This window comes from Alosa sapidissima, chromosome 1 (assembly GCF_018492685.1).
Source record: "Alosa sapidissima isolate fAloSap1 chromosome 1, fAloSap1.pri, whole genome shotgun sequence".
In the NCBI taxonomy this organism is placed as follows: domain Eukaryota; kingdom Metazoa; phylum Chordata; class Actinopteri; order Clupeiformes; family Clupeidae; genus Alosa; species Alosa sapidissima.
This window is the reverse complement of record NC_055957.1, coordinates 9,988,373-10,008,770: the sequence shown is the minus strand read 5'-3', so window position 1 is coordinate 10,008,770 and position 20,398 is coordinate 9,988,373. Positions and strand designations below refer to the sequence as shown.

The window sequence follows — 20,398 nt, the reverse complement described above, 5'->3', positions numbered from 1 at the left end:
ATGGGTACTCACGCTTAGCACAGAGAAAGATCCTGCGTTGGGCCTTTTCTTCTTCTTTTTATTGTTATTGCTCTGCCGTCTGATCCTGAGGCTCTGGAAGAAATAAACACAATATCAGGGAAATGGAATATAAAATAGATACTGAATCAAAATGCCATGACTGGGAGGGTATTACAAATGCTATTGATTGCATCCTCACTGCATCCAAGCGTTATATTTTCCAAACAAATTATTGAAAAGTGGACTGTTCTAAGTTCCAATTTGTTATGTGGGATCAGTAGTGGAGGAGTGCAGTATGATACCGTATGAGTGATGACTGGCTTCCATGGGGAGCTCTTCTGTCTCCGCTGACCCTCTGGAAGCTGGGAAAATGAGGAAGAGAATGCAGTCCATTCTAAAGCTCAGAAAGTCCTCTAAAGCTCAGTGTGTCCTCTTTTCTGATGACGGTATGCCAACTATGTGTCAGTAACCAGTCCATAGTCGAAGGCATTTGAGAAATTTTACTGGAATGTTATAATGTATACATGTAAAGTGGTTTTCCACTTAAACCTGCCATACTTGTCTTCTACTTTCTAAAATACCTGTGCATGCAATCAAATAAAGTTTGTAATGTTTTCAAAGATTTTTAAAACTTAATTTACTATATGTTACATTATAACAACACCTAAATACTGTATGTAATGTATGTATTTACCAGTAATTTAATTCTTTTGAATAATCCCCCCAAAAAAACAACAACAAAATAAAGAAACACATCAGGGGGGTATTCCAAGTACGAGGTTTAGTGACAAACCTGGGTTAGTTAACTCAGAGTAAGTGGTAAACCTCCTAATAGAAGAGCTGTATGGCTTCAATCTCCTAACAAAACAATACCATAGGGCTTTTGTTGTAGGAGGTTTACCACTCTGAGTTAAGTTACCCAGGTTTATCACTAAACCACGTACTTGGAATACCCCCCAGGTCTTTCACATATCCAAACTCAAAAATGAAAATATTTTTTTAAAAGGCACACACATCTGCATCCCTTACCGCATCTGTGCTTACATCTGCAGTCTCCCAGCCGTGGCCCTGCCTGTCTGTGGTCAGAGGGGAGTCTGGTGCTGGGCCTCCAGAGGCCGATGCCACCAGGCAGAGCAGCAGACAAAGCAGTCCGCAGACCAGTGGCCGGTCCATGCTGAAGAGGAGCAGTATGAAGCCACAGGCTGACAGAGCCCTGGGTTTTATTCCTCACACTGTCATCGCTCTTATTTCAGAAGGGGGGTGGGGGGTCAGGCTATAAAGACTGGGGTGGTATTTCAACATCTCTCCCCCAAATACATCAGTTCCAGTCAGTTAGAAAAATGTCTTGACGTCTCCTGAGCAGACAGCTTGAAGGACAGGAATTATGGCATTTAACCGTCTGATAGCACACAAGCTGCAGGAGTGCACAAAATTGGTTAATGTATTAAACGGATGGGAGCTCTGAAGACTCTTGTCCATGGAAAAGCCAGTGGAAAATGTTCTTCATCTGCCTTGGCAAGGCCTGGCTTGTCAAAGTTAAATTTATCTATCTGTTTATTGGGGAGAGAAACAGGGAGCTGATACTTAGGCTTGAGTGGGATTATGAACACTGCAGATGAGCAATTTCAGATGTTAGTTTGACAATTACTTTATACAACAGCTGAGCTGAGATGGAGCTTGCATTCTTTTGCAGTGTGTTTAATCTGTAAAAACTCCTAAACTTACTCAACATCTCACTAGGTAGAGGGGAAAAAATCCTGATGTGTACAAGATGAAGCAGAGAGTTCAAATAAACATTCTGACTGGGTGGGAGAGAAGTGTGAATGCCAAGTGTGAATGCCATTGCAAGGTATTAGATTGTGTGTGGCACACATAAAACAGGGGTTTTAGGATTCCAACTAGCTCTGCAAAAATAAAATAATTAAGTTGTTGCGGCAATCACTTGAAAGCCCATACTTAGTCCGACCAGTAGGCATGGCGGAAGTGCCCTTGAGCAAGGCACCTAACCCCTCACTGCTCCCCGAGCGCCGCTGTTGATGCAGGCAGCTCACTGCGCCGGGATTAGTGTGTGCTTCACCTCACTGTGTGCTGTGTTTCACTAATTCACGGATTGGGATAAATGCAGAGACCAAATTTCCCTCACGGGATCAAAAGAGTATATATACTTATACTTATATAGTCAGTCTCTAGTCAGTCTCCTATCACCTATAGCCATAGCTGCTGCGTAGCAGAAGAACACATGGGAAATGTGTTATACCTCTGCTAAAGTGCAGTCAGTGGTGAACACGTGAAGCCCTACATATGTGGGGCCCTCTTCACCCCTCTACCCAGCACCCACCTCTTTTAAAGTGTATAGCCCCTCTACCCAGCACCCACCTCTTTTAAAGTGTATAGCCTATGTCAGGTTAAAAAACATTTGTGACAAATGAAGGGACATGAAGCAAGATAGTAGTGAGTAGTGATTTTTCTTGAAAATTCAACTTTAAATACAATAGAACAATATTTACAGTTATTTTTATAACTGAATTTATGAACATTCCAGGAAACATTCCAGACACAATGATGACCTCATAAGAGGGAGTCCAGCAAAGTTGGTCAATTAAAACACATGGGATTAGGGATCATACAGTAAGTTTTTTTACATTGATGAGGCCAAAAATATGACTTCATTCCAGTATGTCATGCTAGAGTCTTCTACCTGCCTGACATAAAAATATCCTGATATTTGTTCTTTACTGGCAACCATTATTGATCTTAAAATGTGATGAAGAGGATATGGGTAAGTAGCAATGCTTTAAATGCCAGTTGTGTCACTTGCCATCACATATAGACCATTATATAGCCTAAACTAAGTAGAATCAGTAAGCAACTCATTAGTCTGTGTTCAGTCAACCATGGGAATACTGTATATGCTTCCTGCTTTAGAGACCTGACTACAAAACCATCAGTGTATATGGGCTACCACACATTTGCTCTTTATATATCCATCTGCTTATCAACAAATGTTAGCTATAGACAGACTATTAATTTGCTTACTGATTCTACTTAACTTGTTGTGAAAGCCTATGTGATGGAAAATGACACAACTGCCATTTTGAAGCCATGATACTAATAGTGATCCGATCCTACTCACACCCCTAATCAATTTCTCTCTGATGGCCATGAGTTACCTAAATTTTGTAGCCTATTCGTCTTTACTTTGTCCCTGCCAGTCAGGCTCATCCTTATGAACCACTGGTCATGGAGATATCTGAATTCAACATGGAATTTTAGAACGTTACATTGTTGCGGAACAGAATCTTTTGTTAGAATGTTTAAAACTCCCCTGCTGAATGATTAACCTTACTAAATCCCACTCACAGTCAGTGAGTTTGCTCACTGGCACATTTGTGGGAACAGTTAGTCATTAGGCTGAGAGCTTTCTTCATTACAATGGCAGCCAGAGTCTGCACTTGTGGTGTACACAGGCTCCAACGGCCTTCAAACAGCCACAGTAATCCACTAACCTCAGCCTCAAGCGCCTGAAGCACAGTGCAGAAGGAATGTGTGGTACGTGTGACTGGCACCACCGTGTGTGGAGGAGATTGTGTGGAGCTGTGCTGAGAGTGAGGCTGAGTGCACTTTGGCCTCCAACCTCTGCCATTGTTCTGGGCAGCTGACTGGGCTTAAGACGTGAGCAGGCTTGTAGAGCATCACTCATGCCTTTATTCACCAACCCATTTGACTGGACAGATCACTCTGCTCCGTTGAGTGTAGAATTTCTTGAAGAGGTCCATGGGTGTTTTCCATATACACACGTGGACCACCGCTGTTAAACCATGAGGCTTAGAATCTGTTAAACATCATAGCATTGTAGCCAATGGAACATTTGTTTTTTGACATTAAGCCTTTCAGGTGGATATCCAATCCTCTGTTGTGGTTATTGCAGTTCCAAGTGGCATCATTCTTAAAAACATGAATAATGCTTGTGAAAAACATGAATGATGCTCGGGGGGGGGGGGGGGGGAAGGCACTGTTGTGTTGTGATAACAATTACAGTACATTAACCTAGTCGGCCTGTAAGCACCTACAATACAGTAGCCATATTTGTTCAGCCTCACCTCTGACATCAACTATAGTCATGTCATGTGCTAGGTCCTTTCATTACAAAAGCGTCTTTGGATTGTTGACCTCTGTCACAAAGACTGTATTTTTCTGGAGAGTGTGATTTCTCACAGGGTAGATTACTATGCATGTAAGTGGGTCAAGGAAGCTTAGGGAAAGAGGAACAGGAGCTTACCTTTGCCAAGAAAAATACTGTGGCCATATATATACTTTCATGTTTGCATAGCCTACACAGAAAATAAACCTCATTTGAATCAGACCATGTCAGCCAAGAGGCTGAAATACTTTTGAGGAGAGATCAGGTTTTTACTAATGTCAGGTGTTGGGAGTGTAGGTGTCTCAAGGTTTTCATGAAATCATGTTCAGTTTACAAACGAATTATCTTATGTCTCAAAAGATGATATTCTGGAATATGACTGACTTATTTTAGAAAAAGTCATTTAAGACTCATTTTAGAGTGTCAGCGGGAATTGGTAATGGTACAACATGGTGAACTATGGTGAAGTAGGGAAAGTAGAGGAAATTACTCTTGGTCATTGCATTTAAACCCAAAAAATCTGTGTGGCCATATATTTAGTTCTTCAAATGAAACTTAATATGGGTTTAAACTAGAATAAGGATAAGTCAAGCTTTTTATTCTATATTACTGAGTCTCAATTCAAATATTGCTTGCGCTTCCTACAAGGGCCGATTCTAGCCTACTACATTTGGATGGGCTCCTAGAAATTTTGGGTGGGCAACATTGCAAAGCTGTCGAATTGGATCAAAATTTACGCAAAATACAAACACAAAAAAAAAGGTACTACCTAGCTGGAGTTGCCAAGGCAGTATTTCTGACATACATATTTAAAATACTTAGGTGTGGATTTTTGTAGTTTAAAAATGCTGCCAATTATTTTTGGTAAAACCAATAGCCTTCTTTTGGTGATGTCATCATAAACGTGCAAAACAATACATGTAGCCTCTGACTCATGCTGACTTATAATTTGCCTAGACTTGTTGTGATCATAATTGAGATTCAGGAGGATCCAGTGCAAGATGACTAACTTGTAGGTTGCTCAAACACACAATACACTCCCTCTTATACCAACTTCAAATTTCTTGAGGACTTTAATCATCAACCGGTTATGTGGTTGCTCTGCAACATTGCTCAATCTGGGCATGCATTGACGATGTCAGAGACTTGGCTCCACTTTGTAACACTTGACAAGTTCAGTTCAAGACTTTTTGAGTGTGTCTCTGATACAGTATTTAGGCTATGAGATGTAACTGGCAGGTCAGAATAGTTCATCTGTTGACTATTTGCAGGTTATGGCATGTCTCCTATAGGCAGAGAAAAGCTGTTGCTCTCAAACACTGTCCACTTAATCAACAGTGTCAGTGTACTGTTGAAGGAATATATTAAATAGTAAATACATATGGAAGGCTTGCAAAGTGATATCATGCTCTCTTTAAAAAGTATGTTTAGTACTTTCAAAATACATTTCAAAACTATAGCCTATTTTATTTTGATACATGGTGTGGATAATGTGTATTTTGATACACTTAAAATAGACAAGGCCTATTTGATATTTTATTTAAAATATATTTTGATGTATTTTGCCCATCTCTGCCAACAGCTAGAGTAACCAGGCGGCTACAGTGTAACTCGAGCTAGGTAGGCTATCACGATTGATTTTTCCGTACTGACAACTCAGTGACTTTGAGAAACAGAGATCTATGTGAAAAATCAGTTTTCCTTAAAGGCATCATCAGATAGATGCGCAACTTCAAAAAAAAAAAAAAAAAACCTTGACTTTGTTTGGGTGGGCAAAACTGCTTGGATGGCCCCTGAGTCGGCCCTGCTTCCTACCTCCCCACTGCCTATAGAGGTAAGCTATTATAGCCTTATTCAGCCCCTTGCCTGAATAGGCTATAGGGTTTCAGATTCGGACTGCTAAAGCAGAACAGATGTTAAATTCGACCATTACCTCGTTCAACCATAAATGACACCTAAATTACAAAACAAAATATTTATAAGAAAGAAATCTGGAATTGTAGTGGGCCACAAAAAAGGAGAACTTTCAATTGAGTTATTAACAGGTTCTCTGCGCTTTCCGCTACACCGCCTTCCACTCTTTAAATTCTCAGCCATCCTTTCACATGACCCCCGTGTTCAGTTCACGGGAAGTCGGTCGGGCAAGCAGATGTGGTCCCCCAAGGGTAACGTGGTACCATTGAAGTCTAGGTCGGCTGCAGTGCTAGTTGGTCAGGTGCGCTGACTAATCTACTAAACTGACCAGGCAAGGACCACGCTTGGGGTTGAGCTGTAACTGTCCAGGTAGTCAATGCGAAAACGGAACATACAGTATGGGTTTGTAAGGACTGGAGGGACCGTGGATTTAACCGAATAGACGACCAATAGCCTATAATCGTGGCTTTTTGTGGGTCGTTAACGCACAACTGTCCATTGACAGAACACACGGATCACATTTATCACGGGTCGATTTGCAAGCGGCTAAGGAAGGCGTCAGGTAAGGTTTGACTACCAACATTATTTACAATTTAACTAGTCGTCTACACAAAACTCCGTGGTTGCCACCTGAACGTCTCTCTTGTCATTGAGGGAAGTGTAATAATGGTCTCCCTCGCTTGCTACATTAAAATACACTAATACGTGCGAGGGCTGTATGTTTTTGATCATATCGCGTTGAAGAAGATTTTGTGCTAGCCTAAATTTCGACATAAGGATTTGTTGAATGTATGGTAATGTTCTCTCGGTCATCACCTTCAGCGACAACCTAGGAACTGCAGTACGCGCGTGTCTGTGTGTGTGTGTGTGTGAGAAAGAGACAGAGGCAGAGAAGAATGAATCATGATGCTGAGGCTGTTTGTATTGACTGCCACGGTGAGGCATTGGCAAGCTATGTTGGAGCTTTTCTGCCTTGGGAGACATTTGGGGCGTCTTTTAAAAACAGAGACAGCTGTTCTTTTTCTTTTCATGTCTACAGACAGTGGCAGAAGCTACAAGAGTGGATACCATTTGTAGTTACTGTATGCTCCGGGGATGAACGATATTTGCTCTCTGCTGGCGGTGTTGGCTCAACAGATTCTGAGCATTTCACTGAACAGGCTGCCAATTTTTCCGTGAAAGTGACAATACAGTTGCTGCTTGTAATCCACTTGCTGCATTCTGATTAGCACCCTTATGTAAGTGGCTTTTTTGCACTTGCACAATGTTTTTTTGTGGGGACAAAATTAATTGGTTTGGGGGAGAAATTACATCTTTTAATATGCTGAAACCATATTTGTTACACCTGCAGGTTCAAGCTGAAAAATATGATTCAATCATAGCCTATCTTATTTACTGTGCATTCTAAAACAGAAATATTTGACTTCAGAAAAGTATGTAGGCCATTACTATCTGTTTCTAGTCTGGATTCTGACATGTCCCAACAACAATAACACTTGGTGACCCATTTTGGCTCCATTGTTGAAAACATTTGTCTACTTCATTATATGCTTTGAACATCATGTGCATTTTTTCTACAAACACACACACACACACACACACACACACACACACACTTAATGAACAGCAGCAGGGTCATTGCAGACAGTGACTTTGTTCTCTCATGCATCATATTGTATTCAGTGTAATTTATTATAAGCTTATTGTCTTCCTTAGTACTACCAGCCCTGTTTAGTTTCTACAAGAGTAGGGCACAACGCTATGGTTACCACTCAAAAGCCTTCCTATTAGTCTTTTCACATGATCTCAGTAATCATTTTGGCATCCAAGGCCTTCCATGTTTTGTGAATGAGCTTAAACTAACTGGCTTTGTGTTTCTGACCACTTTTCTCCACCCCACTCCACTCGACCCCCCTCGGTCGAGCCAGGTCGGAGGCCGGAGAGATGGGCCGCAAGCTGGACTTGTCGGGGCTGTCGGAGGCGGAGGCTCAGCACGTGCTGCAGGTGGTGCAGAGGGACATGAAGCTGAGGGAGAAGGAGGAGGCGCGCCTCAGGTGAGTCATCCTCTCCGGACGCACTTGTGTCCCGCTGTCACATGCTGCGTGTGGGAGGGAAGAAGACACTGTGTTTGGGCCTTTCTCTATGATCACTGTCATTCTTGCTCTCAGTGTGGTGCCTAATCTAATCACTGGGATGTTTGGAAATGACTCATTCATTCAGTGTTGCTGCAGCATCGTGTCTGTGATGCTGTCATGATGACAGAATCGTCTATACCTGTCTCTATTCCCCATCCACTGCATCGGTGTCTGGCATTTCAAGTATTTCTAGAGTGCAGCAAAGGGGATATTTCCCAGGCCTCCCCTTTCTTAATATGTATTCCAAAACAAGGGACAGGAAGACCTTCCCTTTCCTGTTAGGCATTGGGTCATTTCCCATAATCTCTCAACAAATTGCTTCAAGAACAGCCATTGTTAATACGGAATGCATATTGTGTCAGCAGCCTGTGAAGTAACAATGCAGAGAGGTGTACATCACTGTGCATTCACCGTGAACACTGGACGCAACACTGACCAGTGAGACTAGGGGTGTGGTTTTGCAACGAGGTAGTTCTCCAGGGGCACACATAATTGCAGGAAATGGAAACTTGTTTAGGTGACTCAGACAGAAATAGAACTTGCTGTAGTGACAATATTTCTGAGGATCACTTGTGTAAGGAGGACAAAAGAGTGATACAGATGGTCTGATTCCCTAATAAATAGTTGTCTGAATACAGCACAATATCCCGCTCCTTTATTGACCAGTGACTGGTGTATGTGAGCACTGAGCTAATCTCATTGTTCTCCCCCCTCTTATGAAATGGGTTTATTTTGTGAAATTTGGATTTTTGGTAGGGTGTTAGTCTTGTTGTTAAACCTAGGCGAGACAAAGGAAAGCAGACAAGTAAACAAGCCGAGGCCAGCTGTAAATAGCACCTCCAGAGAAGCCCAGGTGCCGAAATCCATAATCCGCCGGGAACAAGAGCCTTTATAAAAAGGAGTTAGTCTTGCATTTGACCGATGCTGTTGTTTGCGTCTCAGTAAGCCATCTCTTTCATTTTCAGACTCAGACCTTGTGACGTTGGCTTTTACCTCAAAATCAAATGTGTGTCGCAGTGGGGCATAATTACACTTCTGCGCACACTTAATGGAAACTTTATTTAGTGGAGTAATTCAGTCAGTGACACAGTCTCAGTCACTCTGTTGCGTGAACAGCCCAGGACTGATTTTGTTAACAGTTAAATAGATTTAGTCCTGCAGTAGTAGGTAGCAGACTGTGGGCAAGAGTTGGGCAAATTGAAATCGCTTTGGTTAGAAAGCTCTTAAGCAGTGCACAAATAATGCTGTACATTTGGAGAGGACATTACTCAAATGTCCTCAAACAAAAAAAAAAACATAACCCAGGGTCAATCCCTGGGAAAACACTATGGGTAATTCTCCACAGAAAAGGATTCCAAGTTACTGTAAGTAAGTCCTTAATGACGCTGTTGACCATGTTACCCAGGGATCTCTGAGAGCAAGCGGAGGCTAACTGACTGGCCATAGCTTGTTGATCTTCCTGCTCAGTTCCCGTTAACTGTGTGTATAAGGTCATCTGAGCCGCTGCCAGAATTGTAAAGCGAGTCCTGGGTACTTAGTGGTTTTGTCTTTGCTGCACTGATATCAAGCAAGCTGTCAGCACTGGCACGGAAAACCCTTTTAACACTCAGAGGGGAGCGTGGCTTCTCAGAAGTGCATTTTTCAGGATGCCAAACATCAATGTTTTTTTTTCTCTGCTGTTCACTCAAGCCCTTTTCATCACTGGCTTTATCTGCCTCAAAACACACTCTGTTCCGGTCTTAGCACAGTATCTACTGATGTCTGCATGTCTGATACGGCCATTGAACTGATCAGCATAACATAACACTATTTGAAATGCTCTCACATTTTGACTGTGAAGCCATATAGTTTCCTTCTAGTTATGTTGAATATTGCTTTATGGGCTTACACATCCAGACTGTGAGAGAAGGCTGGTTATATTTGACCCTTACAGACAGCAGCAGTTTGGCAGGTCTAAAGGAGCTCATCTGAGACGCTGTGTGTTTGGGATCTCACCCGGCTCGCTCTCCTCGATTTCCCAAGTGTGTGTCAGCGGCATGCATCCAGCTTTTCAATTTCCTGTCTGACACTTTCGGAGTGGCACAGAATATAAAACAGGGATGAGAGCGATGTGTCTGATTAAGGGGAAAAATACAAGGAAGCTCCTTGAGCTCTGACTGGACGACGGATATATTTGAAGAGGTACTCAGCTCTGATGAACGCCTGATATGATATCTATGCTAGAAAGAACAGCTTTGTCACCGATAATGACCCATCCTCTGCACATTATCAGGGTCTCTGCCTTCTATATTTGTTACTGTAGTGGTCCATGTTTTGTGCTGCCAAAACATATTGCTCTTCGAACAAACTCAGAAGTTTTGGCAGACAGACCCAGGGCCCCTCCAGGCATCAATACCAATGTGCAAATGCACACAGCAGTGGAAGTCATGTGCAATAAACCATGGGTGGAGTTGGTCAGAAATTGTGTTTGTGTCGTAGGTATGCGTGGGGTGACCGCTCCAAGCTGTGTCTAAGGCTGTGTGGGTGTGCAAGTACATTTAGCGGTTTCCCAGTTTGCACAGATGGTGGAGCGTGGCGTGGCGTGGCAGGCACGGGTCCAGTCGTCCATTGTGAATGCTGCCGAGCTAAGCTGCATCTCTTTTATGGGCACACACAAAACCGAGCGCTCACACATGGCCGTAGTAAATTGGCGGAACTTGTTTGGCTTTTACCAAGCGGTGGGGATTACTATCTCGGCGTGACTCAGCAGTGTTTTTAGATGAGGCAGAAGGGAGAGTGTCCATATCATCATATGCCTATGGCTTGGTGCACAAATAAGACTTAAGTTAGCTCAGTAGTCACCGATGGCATAGATAGTGACCTAAAGCAGTCAAAGGAGTAGGGTCACGACGAAGGACAGCATTTCCAGAATGATATCCAGCCGCCACTCTGAAAGGCTTTTAACAGAACTGGCTGGAGTGAAATGCTCACTGTTTTTAAATGAGTTTTATGCAAAACTGTAGCCATTATGCAGACTCTACAGAGCCACAGAGGGCAATGCTGAACAGATTCTAATGCCCCCCCCTTATCATCAGCCTGGGCAGGGCCTCTCTGCTGGGGAGAAATTAGTCTCTCACACGGCGCTGAGCAAGAGGGCCAGTAGTCTGCCCAGGCACAGACTCTACTGAAAAACCTCTTTTAGCACAGGCACTGATAACAATGCCTTTCTTCAGAGCGGTTGATTGATTGATTCCTTTTAATGATTGGGGTTACTAAGTTTCCCAAAAGCATTCCGAGTTATCATCAGTCACAGCAAATGGAATCAGCCTTGCGGGTTCCTAATGAACTTAATTCCACAATGCTTTCGGGACTGGAGCTAATCTCTCTGTTGTGCAGCAGTAAATACACATGCCCAGATGTGTTGCATAGGCATGGGCACATGTGTGGTTGTGATCTCAATCAAGCCACTGTGTGTGTGTGTGTGTGTGTGTGTGTGTGTGTGTGTGTGTGTGTGTGTGTGTGTGTGTGTGTGTGTGTGTGTCTGTGAATAGACTTGGCTCTTGTTGTAGTGTTCACATCCAAACAAGCCACTTTGTGTGTGTGTGTATGTGTGTGTGTGTGTGTGTGTGTGTGTGTGTGTGTGTGTGTGTGTGTGTGTGTGTGTGTGTGTGTGTTGGCTCTTGCTGGAGTGTTCACATCCAAACAAGCCAGACAGACACGTGAGGCTCCATTCTCTGCTTGTGTCGTCGTAAATCCATCAACTCTGACTGCAGTTTTCAGGATGCACTGACTGTACTCACTATGTGACAGAGATAGGTGTATGTGTGAAAAGCCTCAGTGTGTGTGTGTGTATGTGTGTGTGTGTGTGTGTGTGTGGGTGTGTGTGTGTGGGTGTGTGTGTTTGGAGAAAGTGAGAGTTAAGAGTCAGAAGAAGCAGTGACAACTTTAGGCTGCCATAAAAGTGGGAGTGGCTAGACAGTCTCTTGAGCTCTCCAATAATAAATGTGACCCTTCAAGCGAAAAGAACAATTGTTTTTTTTTTCAGTCTCCAACATCTCATCCTCAGGCCTGTGAACACTAGCCTATACACCTCGATTGTTTTGCTGGGTATCCATGCATGGACAAAGGCTTCTCTACTTTGTTTTTATTAAAAAGGACCCATGAGGATTAAAGCCTCTGGACTTTCCTGTGTAATCCAGACATGCTTGCATGTTTCAAATATAATTGACTCAAATAGTCAGGCAGATGGCGTGTTTTATAATTGCTCTACTGTTTGCATGAGCTGTGCCAAACTGTGAAGCAGTTACGCTGTCTGTTGGAGTTCCCATACAATGGCACTCAAGGGGTCACACACATGATGTACAGCAGTAATGATGAATCGCCCAAACTTAGTCCGAAACGGACTTTTGGTTTGGAGTTTGCACAAGCATGACATCCGTGTGTAATTGGCTTTGCCACTCGAGTCAATTTAACAGAAAGTGCAGACAGTGCCAAGACGGATCAGCACAGTGCACTCTTGTGTCCGCCGCGATGTGTTGGTTTGGTGATGCTACAACAGCTCAACGGAAGCAGTGTGCCACGCAAGCAAAGCCCACACCCACAGGTTCAATTTCTGGAGGGCGCGTGCCTTGGTGAATTTCCCAAGTTCATTGTTATATCTGTCACTTTTCTTGGCCGATGAAGTCTGAATTCAGATGTGTCCACAATCTCGCTCTGCAGTTCCTCTAACAGCCCTTTGTGCGTACTATCGATGTTGTGAGTCATTCAACCTTTTACGGGGTCGGAGGGGGCCGTGTCTCAGTGGGTCAGCGCGTATCCTCAAAGTCAAAGTCGAGAGAATATGCCCGCTGCTGTTCGTGCCGAATGATGTGTAAATGTTATTAGCCGTAAAATTAGACCCAGAGCGCTCTCTCATGGGCCACTGTCCGCGCAATTACACAGCCTGCTCACCAGCCAGACGCACACTCCTTGTAACTCAATTCACATCCTGCTCTCAGTGGACGAACGAACTGGTGCCTGCTATAAAGGTCGACACAGGCAGTGACATCTCCTGAGTCGTTTCTATTCCAATGTAACACTGTATTCAGTCACCCGCACCGGTTCAGTTCAGTTTCACCAAATCATTTGGTTGATAGTAAAAAGTGGGAAAAAACCATTTGCAATAGTAGTGGATGAGGGTAGGGAAGGGAGGGGAGGGGACAGAGGCCTCATTGTGAGATTAAGATTACTCGCTATTGTGACCTTCTCTATGGGCTATTTGTGCACTGTTTGAAACCAGATTTTAATAGCCGAATGGTACGGGCAGCAGTGGGAGATTAAAATCCCTGTGTGCAGAGGCACTTTACAGTGCGGCTCCTCTCTTGCAGCGGCTTGCTGGTTTGTTCGCAACCTCATTATTCCTTCCCTCTCTTTGAAATGGCCACAAGTGACAGGCTCGCGAGTTTTAATACTTCTCCACCCCAACTCTGGGCCCACAGTTGCACCAAACGTGCTTGGTGGCAGGGGAATATGAATTGTAATGCTGCTGCAATGTTGCAAAAGTCTTTGAAATATAGCAGTATAACATTAGGGTTGGCACATGAGCATTAATCACGGTGACAGGCTCACAGTGCATCGGGAGTTGCTATGGGAAGAACATTGGTGGACAAAATAAGACAGAGACCCACATCGACAAAACCGCAGGGATTTAATTTTCACTCTACTACCAATTGAAGCAAATCTTGCATTTATGATGGTATAGCATTTTGGAATTGTTTGTTGCATGAATTGGTATGCCTTAATATGCCGAAATATTGAGTTTTACATACCAATAAAATGTATATTTGATAATAAATGCATTATAGCATACAGCATTAAATTTGCAGTTACACGTTAAACAATTTGGTTTGATATTCCCACTATATTACTGTAGAATGTACTGTATATCATCCAATAGTGTATAGATAGATAGATAGATACTTTATTTAATCCTAAGGGAAATTTTAGGGAATAGTGTAGCATTTCATAGCTGTATTTGTCTCATATTTAGTTGGTGGGTGTCGTAACTTTGAACAGAGATATTTTGCGTTGGTCTGTTTCCTGCCCAGGGCCCTTGAACCAGGCCTTTAGCTCTGCTTATTTGCCTGCTCTGCTCCCCTCACCTGCACAGGCTCCTGCGGTGTGGCATGTGTTTCACTGCGGCCTGCCCAGCAGACACACACACGACCTGGCACAGACGCCCTGCGCTGGCCTAGAATCATGCCCAAGACTTGAGCTGATCTCTCCTATGCAGAAATATTGAGCTGAGGAGGATATCAATAGGAGCAGGGCAGGCACACGTGTGTGTGTGTGTGTGTGTGTGTGTGTGTGTGTGTGTGTGTGTGTGTGTGTTTGAATGCGTGCAAGTTTGTGAAACAGACATCGACCTCACATACATTACACAGATCATGTATATTGATTAGAAACATTACATAGAGCACAAGTAATTGCATGTGTATTATTCGTATTGGTACATTGTCATATTATCCAGGGTTGAGTATGAGCTATTCCTGGTGTTGTGTCTTGGGTGTTTGTGTAATCTGCATTCACTCATGTCTATTTCCCCTATCTTTCCCTGTAATCTGGTGAGATTAGCCTATGCCCTTCTACATCCTGCAGTGCTCAGCGAACCCAATCAGTCAATGCTCACTGTAATCACCATTAAGGACTTCAGTGATGCAAGCACACCTTACCCAGGTCTCTCTCTCTCTCTCTCTCTCTCTCTCTCTCTCTCTCTCTCTCTCTCTCTCTCTCTCTCTCTCTCCTCTCTCTCTCCCTCTCTCCCTCTCTCTCTCTCTCTCTCTCTCCCTCTCTCCCTTCCCTGTTTTACCTTAATGAGAGCGCTGTTATAGCATGCAGAGTAAACATAGCTCTAGCAGTGTCTAAGTGACTGCAGAGGGGAGCATGCAATGCATTATTTACTGTATCCACAGACCTCTGCTGAACCTTTCATTGGAACGGAATAATCATATATTCTTTCACTCCTTCCCTCTCTCTTTCTCTCCCTCTCTCCCTCTATCCCTCTTTCTTTCTCTCACTGTCATATAATTCCCGTACAATTGGTCAGCCATTAAAACACTAATTATGTAATTCGATCTTGCCGGCAATTAAGTAATTAATGAACAGTGGCAGGTGGGTTTGTTGTGTTGTGTTGTGATTATAGAAGATTGTGTTTGTCCACCCTGGTGGACAAACACACTAGGCTGCACTAGGCTCTCTGCTGCGGTTCCCCTAGTTAATCTGACTCAGAACATGGGTGAGTGGTGCGGTTCCTCTAGTTAACCTGACTCAGAACATGGGTGAGTGGTGGTGCGGTTCCTCTAGTTAATCTGACTCAGAACATGGGTGAGTGGTGCGGTTCCCCTAGTTAACCTGACTCAGAACATGGGTGAGTGGTGCGGTTCCTCTAGTTAACCTGACTCAGAACATGGGTGAGTGGTGCGGTTCCTCTAGTTAACCTGACTCAGAACATGGGTGAGTGGTGGTGCGGTTCCTCTAGTTAATCTGACTCAGAACATGGGTGAGTGGTGCGGTTCCTCTAGTTAATCTGACTCAGAACATGGGTGAGTGGTGCGGTTCCTCTAGTTAACCTGACTCAGAACATGGGTGAGTGGTGCGGTTCCTCTAGTTAATCTGACTCAGAACATGGGTGAGTGGTGCGGTTCCTCTAGTTAACCTGACTCAGAACATGGGTGAGTGGTGCGGTTCCTCTAGTTAATCTGACTCAGAACATGGGTGAGTGGTGCGGTTCCTCTAGTTAACCTGACTCAGAACATGGGTGAGTGGTGCGGTTCCTCTAGTTAACCTGACTCAGAACATGGGTGAGTGGTGGTGCGGTTCCTCTAGTTAATCTGACTCAGAACATGGGTGAGTGGTGCGGTTCCTCTAGTTAATCTGACTCAGAACATGGGTGAGTGGTGGTGCGGTTCCTCTAGTTAACCTGACTCAGAACATGGGTGAGTGGTGCGGTTCCTCTAGTTAACCTGACTCAGAACATGGGTGAGTGGTGCGGTTCCTCTAGTTAACCTGACTCAGAACATGGGTGAGTGGTGCGGTTCCTCTAGTTAATCTGACTCAGAACATGGGTGAGTGGTGGTGCGGTTCCTCTAGTTAATCTGACTCAGAACATGGGTGAGTGGTGGTGCGGTTCCTCTAGTTAACCTGACTCAGAACATGGGTGAGTGGTGCGGTTCCTCTAGTTCAGTGTTTCTCAAACTTTTTCAGACCAAGGACCACTTAATCAATAAAAAAAAGCCTCACGGACCACCTAGCTAAAACAAATAAAGTAGACCTACTTCAACAGTAAATTACACAATAAGCCTCCTACTCACTGAACCACTTTGATTGTATTTGCACCTTGCTTATTGTGTCAGAGAATTCATATGTTTAATATGAATATATTTCAACTGGCATGGCTTACATAGGCAGTGTTGCAGAAATGTTTGGATTTACATACAAGTTAGTTCAGTATTGCAAACAACTCATCTATATTATATTTTACCACGTCTGCTCACGGACCACTTGGGCTAGCTTGCGGACCACACTTTGAGAAACACTGCTCTAGTTAACCTGACTCAGAACATGGGTGAGTGGTGTGTCCCTCGGCGTTGGTGCACCAGTGGAGCAGCACAGGCATCTCAGTGTCTGCGGGGCTCTGCCAGTGGCCGTAGCAACTCACCATTAAGAGAATCTCCAGATTTGTTTAGAGATGATTTTTTTTTTTTGCGTGTCTCCTGAGAGATGGAATTTTAATGGTATCCTGGTGTAGCCCTGGTCATTGGGTCGCTACTCTAATGCAACGCACAGCTGTTCAAGTGTATGCTGTCAGAATACATTAGATGGTTCCTTGCTCAGAGGAGCTCCCAATTACAGCAGAACATGAGGGGGGGTTTTAAACATGCCGTTTATGACGTCATCACTCACTACCTTGTCACCTTTTGTGCTTTCTCTCTCTCTCTCTCTCTCTCTCTTCCTCTCCTTTCCATTCTTCTCATTCTCTCCTCTTGTGTACTCTGCCCTCTCTCTCTCTTTCCCTCTGTCTGTCTCTCTTCTCCTTTCTACATCCCGACCTCTTTCTTTCCCTCCCTCCCTCCCTCTCTTTCTCCCTCCCTCCCTCTCTCTCTCCTCCCCCTTTCTCTTCTCTCCTCTCTTCTCCACCCCCTCCCCCTCTCCTGCTCCCACTCCTCTCCTCCCTGGGCTGTGTCAGTGAGATGAAGCAGGAGCTGGACGCGGAGGGCAGCCGGTGCACGCTGCTGTCTCGGCAGCACAGGTTTAACGAGCGCTGCTGCATCCGCTGCTGTGCGCCCTTCACCTTCCTGCTCAACCCCAAGCGGCCCTGCCTGGACTGCCAGTACAACGTGTGCAAGTGCTGCTGCACCTACAGCCGGAGGGACAAAGCCTGGCTCTGCTCCGCCTGCCAGAAGAGCAGGTTAGTGCCGACGACGCCGCTCTTCTGTGTGTGTGTGTGTGTGTGTGTGTGTGTGTGTGTGTGTGTGTGTGTGTGTGTGCAAGCATGTCCGTGAGAGCATATTCGGCGGTGTGAGAGTGAGAGTGATTGAGATTGAGTGAGAGAGAGAGATTAGGAGAGGGAGTGTTTGAGAGAGAGAGAGAGAGAGAGAGAGGGGGAGAGCATGCGTGTGCAGGTATGGAGAGTATTGTGTGTGCAATACACGTGTCTGCCAAGGTGAATGTGTGTTTGCACGGATGTGTGCATGCATAGAGTTGCGAGTGCGTGTGCATGCAAATTGTGTGAGTACATTTGTATATGTGTGTGCAAGGTAGAGACAGTGGGTGTGTAATGTGTCTGTTTCTCTCTCTGTGTGTGTGTGTGTGTGTGTGTGTGTGTGTTTGTATGAGTGTGTCAGTTTGTTGACGTATGTATTCCTAACATGATTGAGGAGTGTGTCCACTCCACACACACTCTCCGCTCCCCTCCGTGTTTGTGGATGTGCGTGTGTATTCCAATCTTTCTATTCTTCCTGTGTGTGTGTGTGTGTGTGTGTGTGTGTGTGTGTGTGTGAACAGCGGAAGTGTGTATATATGTGGACTTCCATTTGTCCCCATGTGTGTACATGTGTGCAGCAGTCTTCCGAGAGGCTAGAGAGAGACAGAGAGAGAGTGAGGAAGAGAGAGAGAGAGAGAGAGAGAGAGAGAGAGAGAGAGAGTGTGACTGATCGCCTCTGCTGCCGGCGATAGGCAGTGCTAATGCTACAGTACAGCTGCCAGTCATGTTGTTCTGAATGAGCAGATTAGGCAGAGAGTGCGAGGACTCAGACAGGGAGAGAGTCCAGGCGCGAGCTGTCAGCGGGGCTCTCTCTTGCTAAAGGCTAATGAGGCTGCTGCTGAGGCTGCTGCTGAGGCTGCACGTCACACAGAGCAGGTCAAGCCTACAGGCTGCACTCAAGACAGGGCTGCGTCCTTAGATAGATGCTTTGAAGAGGCAGCCCGAAGGATGGAGCAAAATAGACTAGGAGGAGGTAAGAGCTATGTGTGTGTGTGTGTGTGTGTTTGTTTGTTTGTTTGTGTGTGTGTGAGTGTGTGTGTGAAAGAGAGAGGTAGAGAGTGTGTCCCTGTCTGTTTTTGTGCACGGGTGTGTATAAGAGAGAGAGAGATGGAGAGAAAGAAAGAGTGTGTTTGTGTGGTTTCTCTTGTGTATGTGGGTGGGCAATGTGTGTTAGACTGAATGTGTCTGAACAGTGACTGTAGGCATCTTTGCTTTTAAGTCTCTTATGTATTGAATTTTGTTCCTGTGGTCATCTGCCTGGGTTGCGTAAAAGTGTGTGTGTGTGTGTGTGTGTGTGTGTGTGTGTGTGTGTGTGTGTGTTGGGGGGAAGGGGAGTATGTGTGCTTTTATGTGTTTATGCACAGATTTTCACCCATTTCTGTATGGTCAAGTCATGAATGTTGTCTGCATTGCCTAGTGTTTACATGGATATATGGCATATATACATTTATGCGTGTGTGTGTGTGTGTGTGTTTACTCATATCAGTGTGTGTGTGCATGTGTGTGTGTGTGTGTGTGTGTGTGTGCGTGCGTGCGTGCGTGTGTGTGAATGACGGCTCACATCTTTGGATTTATGTGGATCTCTCTGGTGTTTTGTATTTCATTCTTGTGGTCATCTGGGCTGGGCTGCATTAATGTGCATGAGCTTGTGTTTGCTGAGGTGAGCTGCCCAGCTTTGACGGCTCCTGCTGAATAATGAGAAGCTGATTTAAGGCTTGTTTTGGACTCGCCCGGACCCGCGCTGGAGACAGATACGCTTACAACTCAGATATAGCCATGCACAAGACAGAAGGGCTGAGCCAGGACTTTTTTTGATGAAATAGCTTTTTCATCTCAGTTTTGATGTGCAGCAGTTCGCAATTACTGGACTGATAACCATTTCTCATGCAGCGTGTGTGTCTCTTTCTGTGTGTATGTGTGTGTGTGTGTGTGTGTGTGTGTGTGTGTGTGTGTGTGTGTATCTCTATATGTCTCTGTGTATGATACTTCAGCACATTTCTAGATCAAATGAAACAATTAGTGCACACAGTGATGGAAATGTAATGCTTTTCTCCTTTGTCCTGAAGCTCTATTTGAGCACGGAATTCATTTGATTTGAAACTTCATATTCATCTGCTAGTTATACCATTATGCTCTCTCGTCTAAGACAATTCTTCTTGTCATATAAAGGAATGCATTTTATGGACCCTTTCAGGAGAGTTCCATTATCAGCATCATAGTTGGCCCCACAAGGCTTCCGTTTTAACATTCCATATGTTATCTTAATGCAGAGGAAGTAGATTGGGGCCCAAATAGAACGTTCAAGCATTGTTTTTGTTTTTATTGTTGAAAGGGTCTATAGATTTTGTTGAAGCCACAGCTGTGGAAAACAGAATCCTGTAGCACAGCTCAGGTACGGCTGCCTCTGGCTCTGGGAGACAAATTCCAGCCAGCATGTGCCATGGTCCAGCCTTCATGCCCCTATGAGTTGGCCTTTACCAAAAACCTGGCCGGAAAGGGTGCAACGCGATTTTAAATGCCACTGCTCTTTCTATGCAGAAAAGCCCCGAAGAGGCATTTAGACGCCGCCTGCATAAATCTCCCTCTGAATGCAGAGCTGCCTCTTATTCTCCATAGCTGATTACGGGGGAATTGTCGATGAATGACAGTGGGGAGATGAAACCGCTATAGGTTGATGTGTCCTTCCTTGCCCCTTAGCAACCACCTTCT

General features: G+C 44.5%; 1 protein-coding gene across 7 annotated transcripts in view; it reads left to right on the top strand.

Annotated features, from left to right (window-relative positions):
* Window positions 1-6,275: 6,275 nt before the first annotated feature.
* The window catches only part of myripa (myosin VIIA and Rab interacting protein a), a 37,114-nt gene continuing 22,991 nt past the window's right edge, over window positions 6,276-20,398 (top strand). For 5 of the 7 annotated variants that reach the window (XM_042089066.1, XM_042089092.1, XM_042089109.1 and 2 more), the window contains exons 1-4: window positions 6,277-6,617; window positions 7,095-7,293; window positions 7,984-8,109; window positions 17,393-17,614. In XM_042089066.1, coding sequence (XP_041945000.1) covers window positions 7,292-7,293; window positions 7,984-8,109; window positions 17,393-17,614 — 350 coding nt within the window. In that variant the 5' untranslated portion in view covers window positions 6,277-6,617; window positions 7,095-7,291. Of the gene's footprint in view, window positions 6,618-7,094; window positions 7,294-7,983; window positions 8,110-17,392; window positions 17,615-20,398 lie in introns of all 7 variants that reach the window. The other 2 variants (XM_042089083.1, XM_042089075.1) reach the window with 2 other exon arrangements.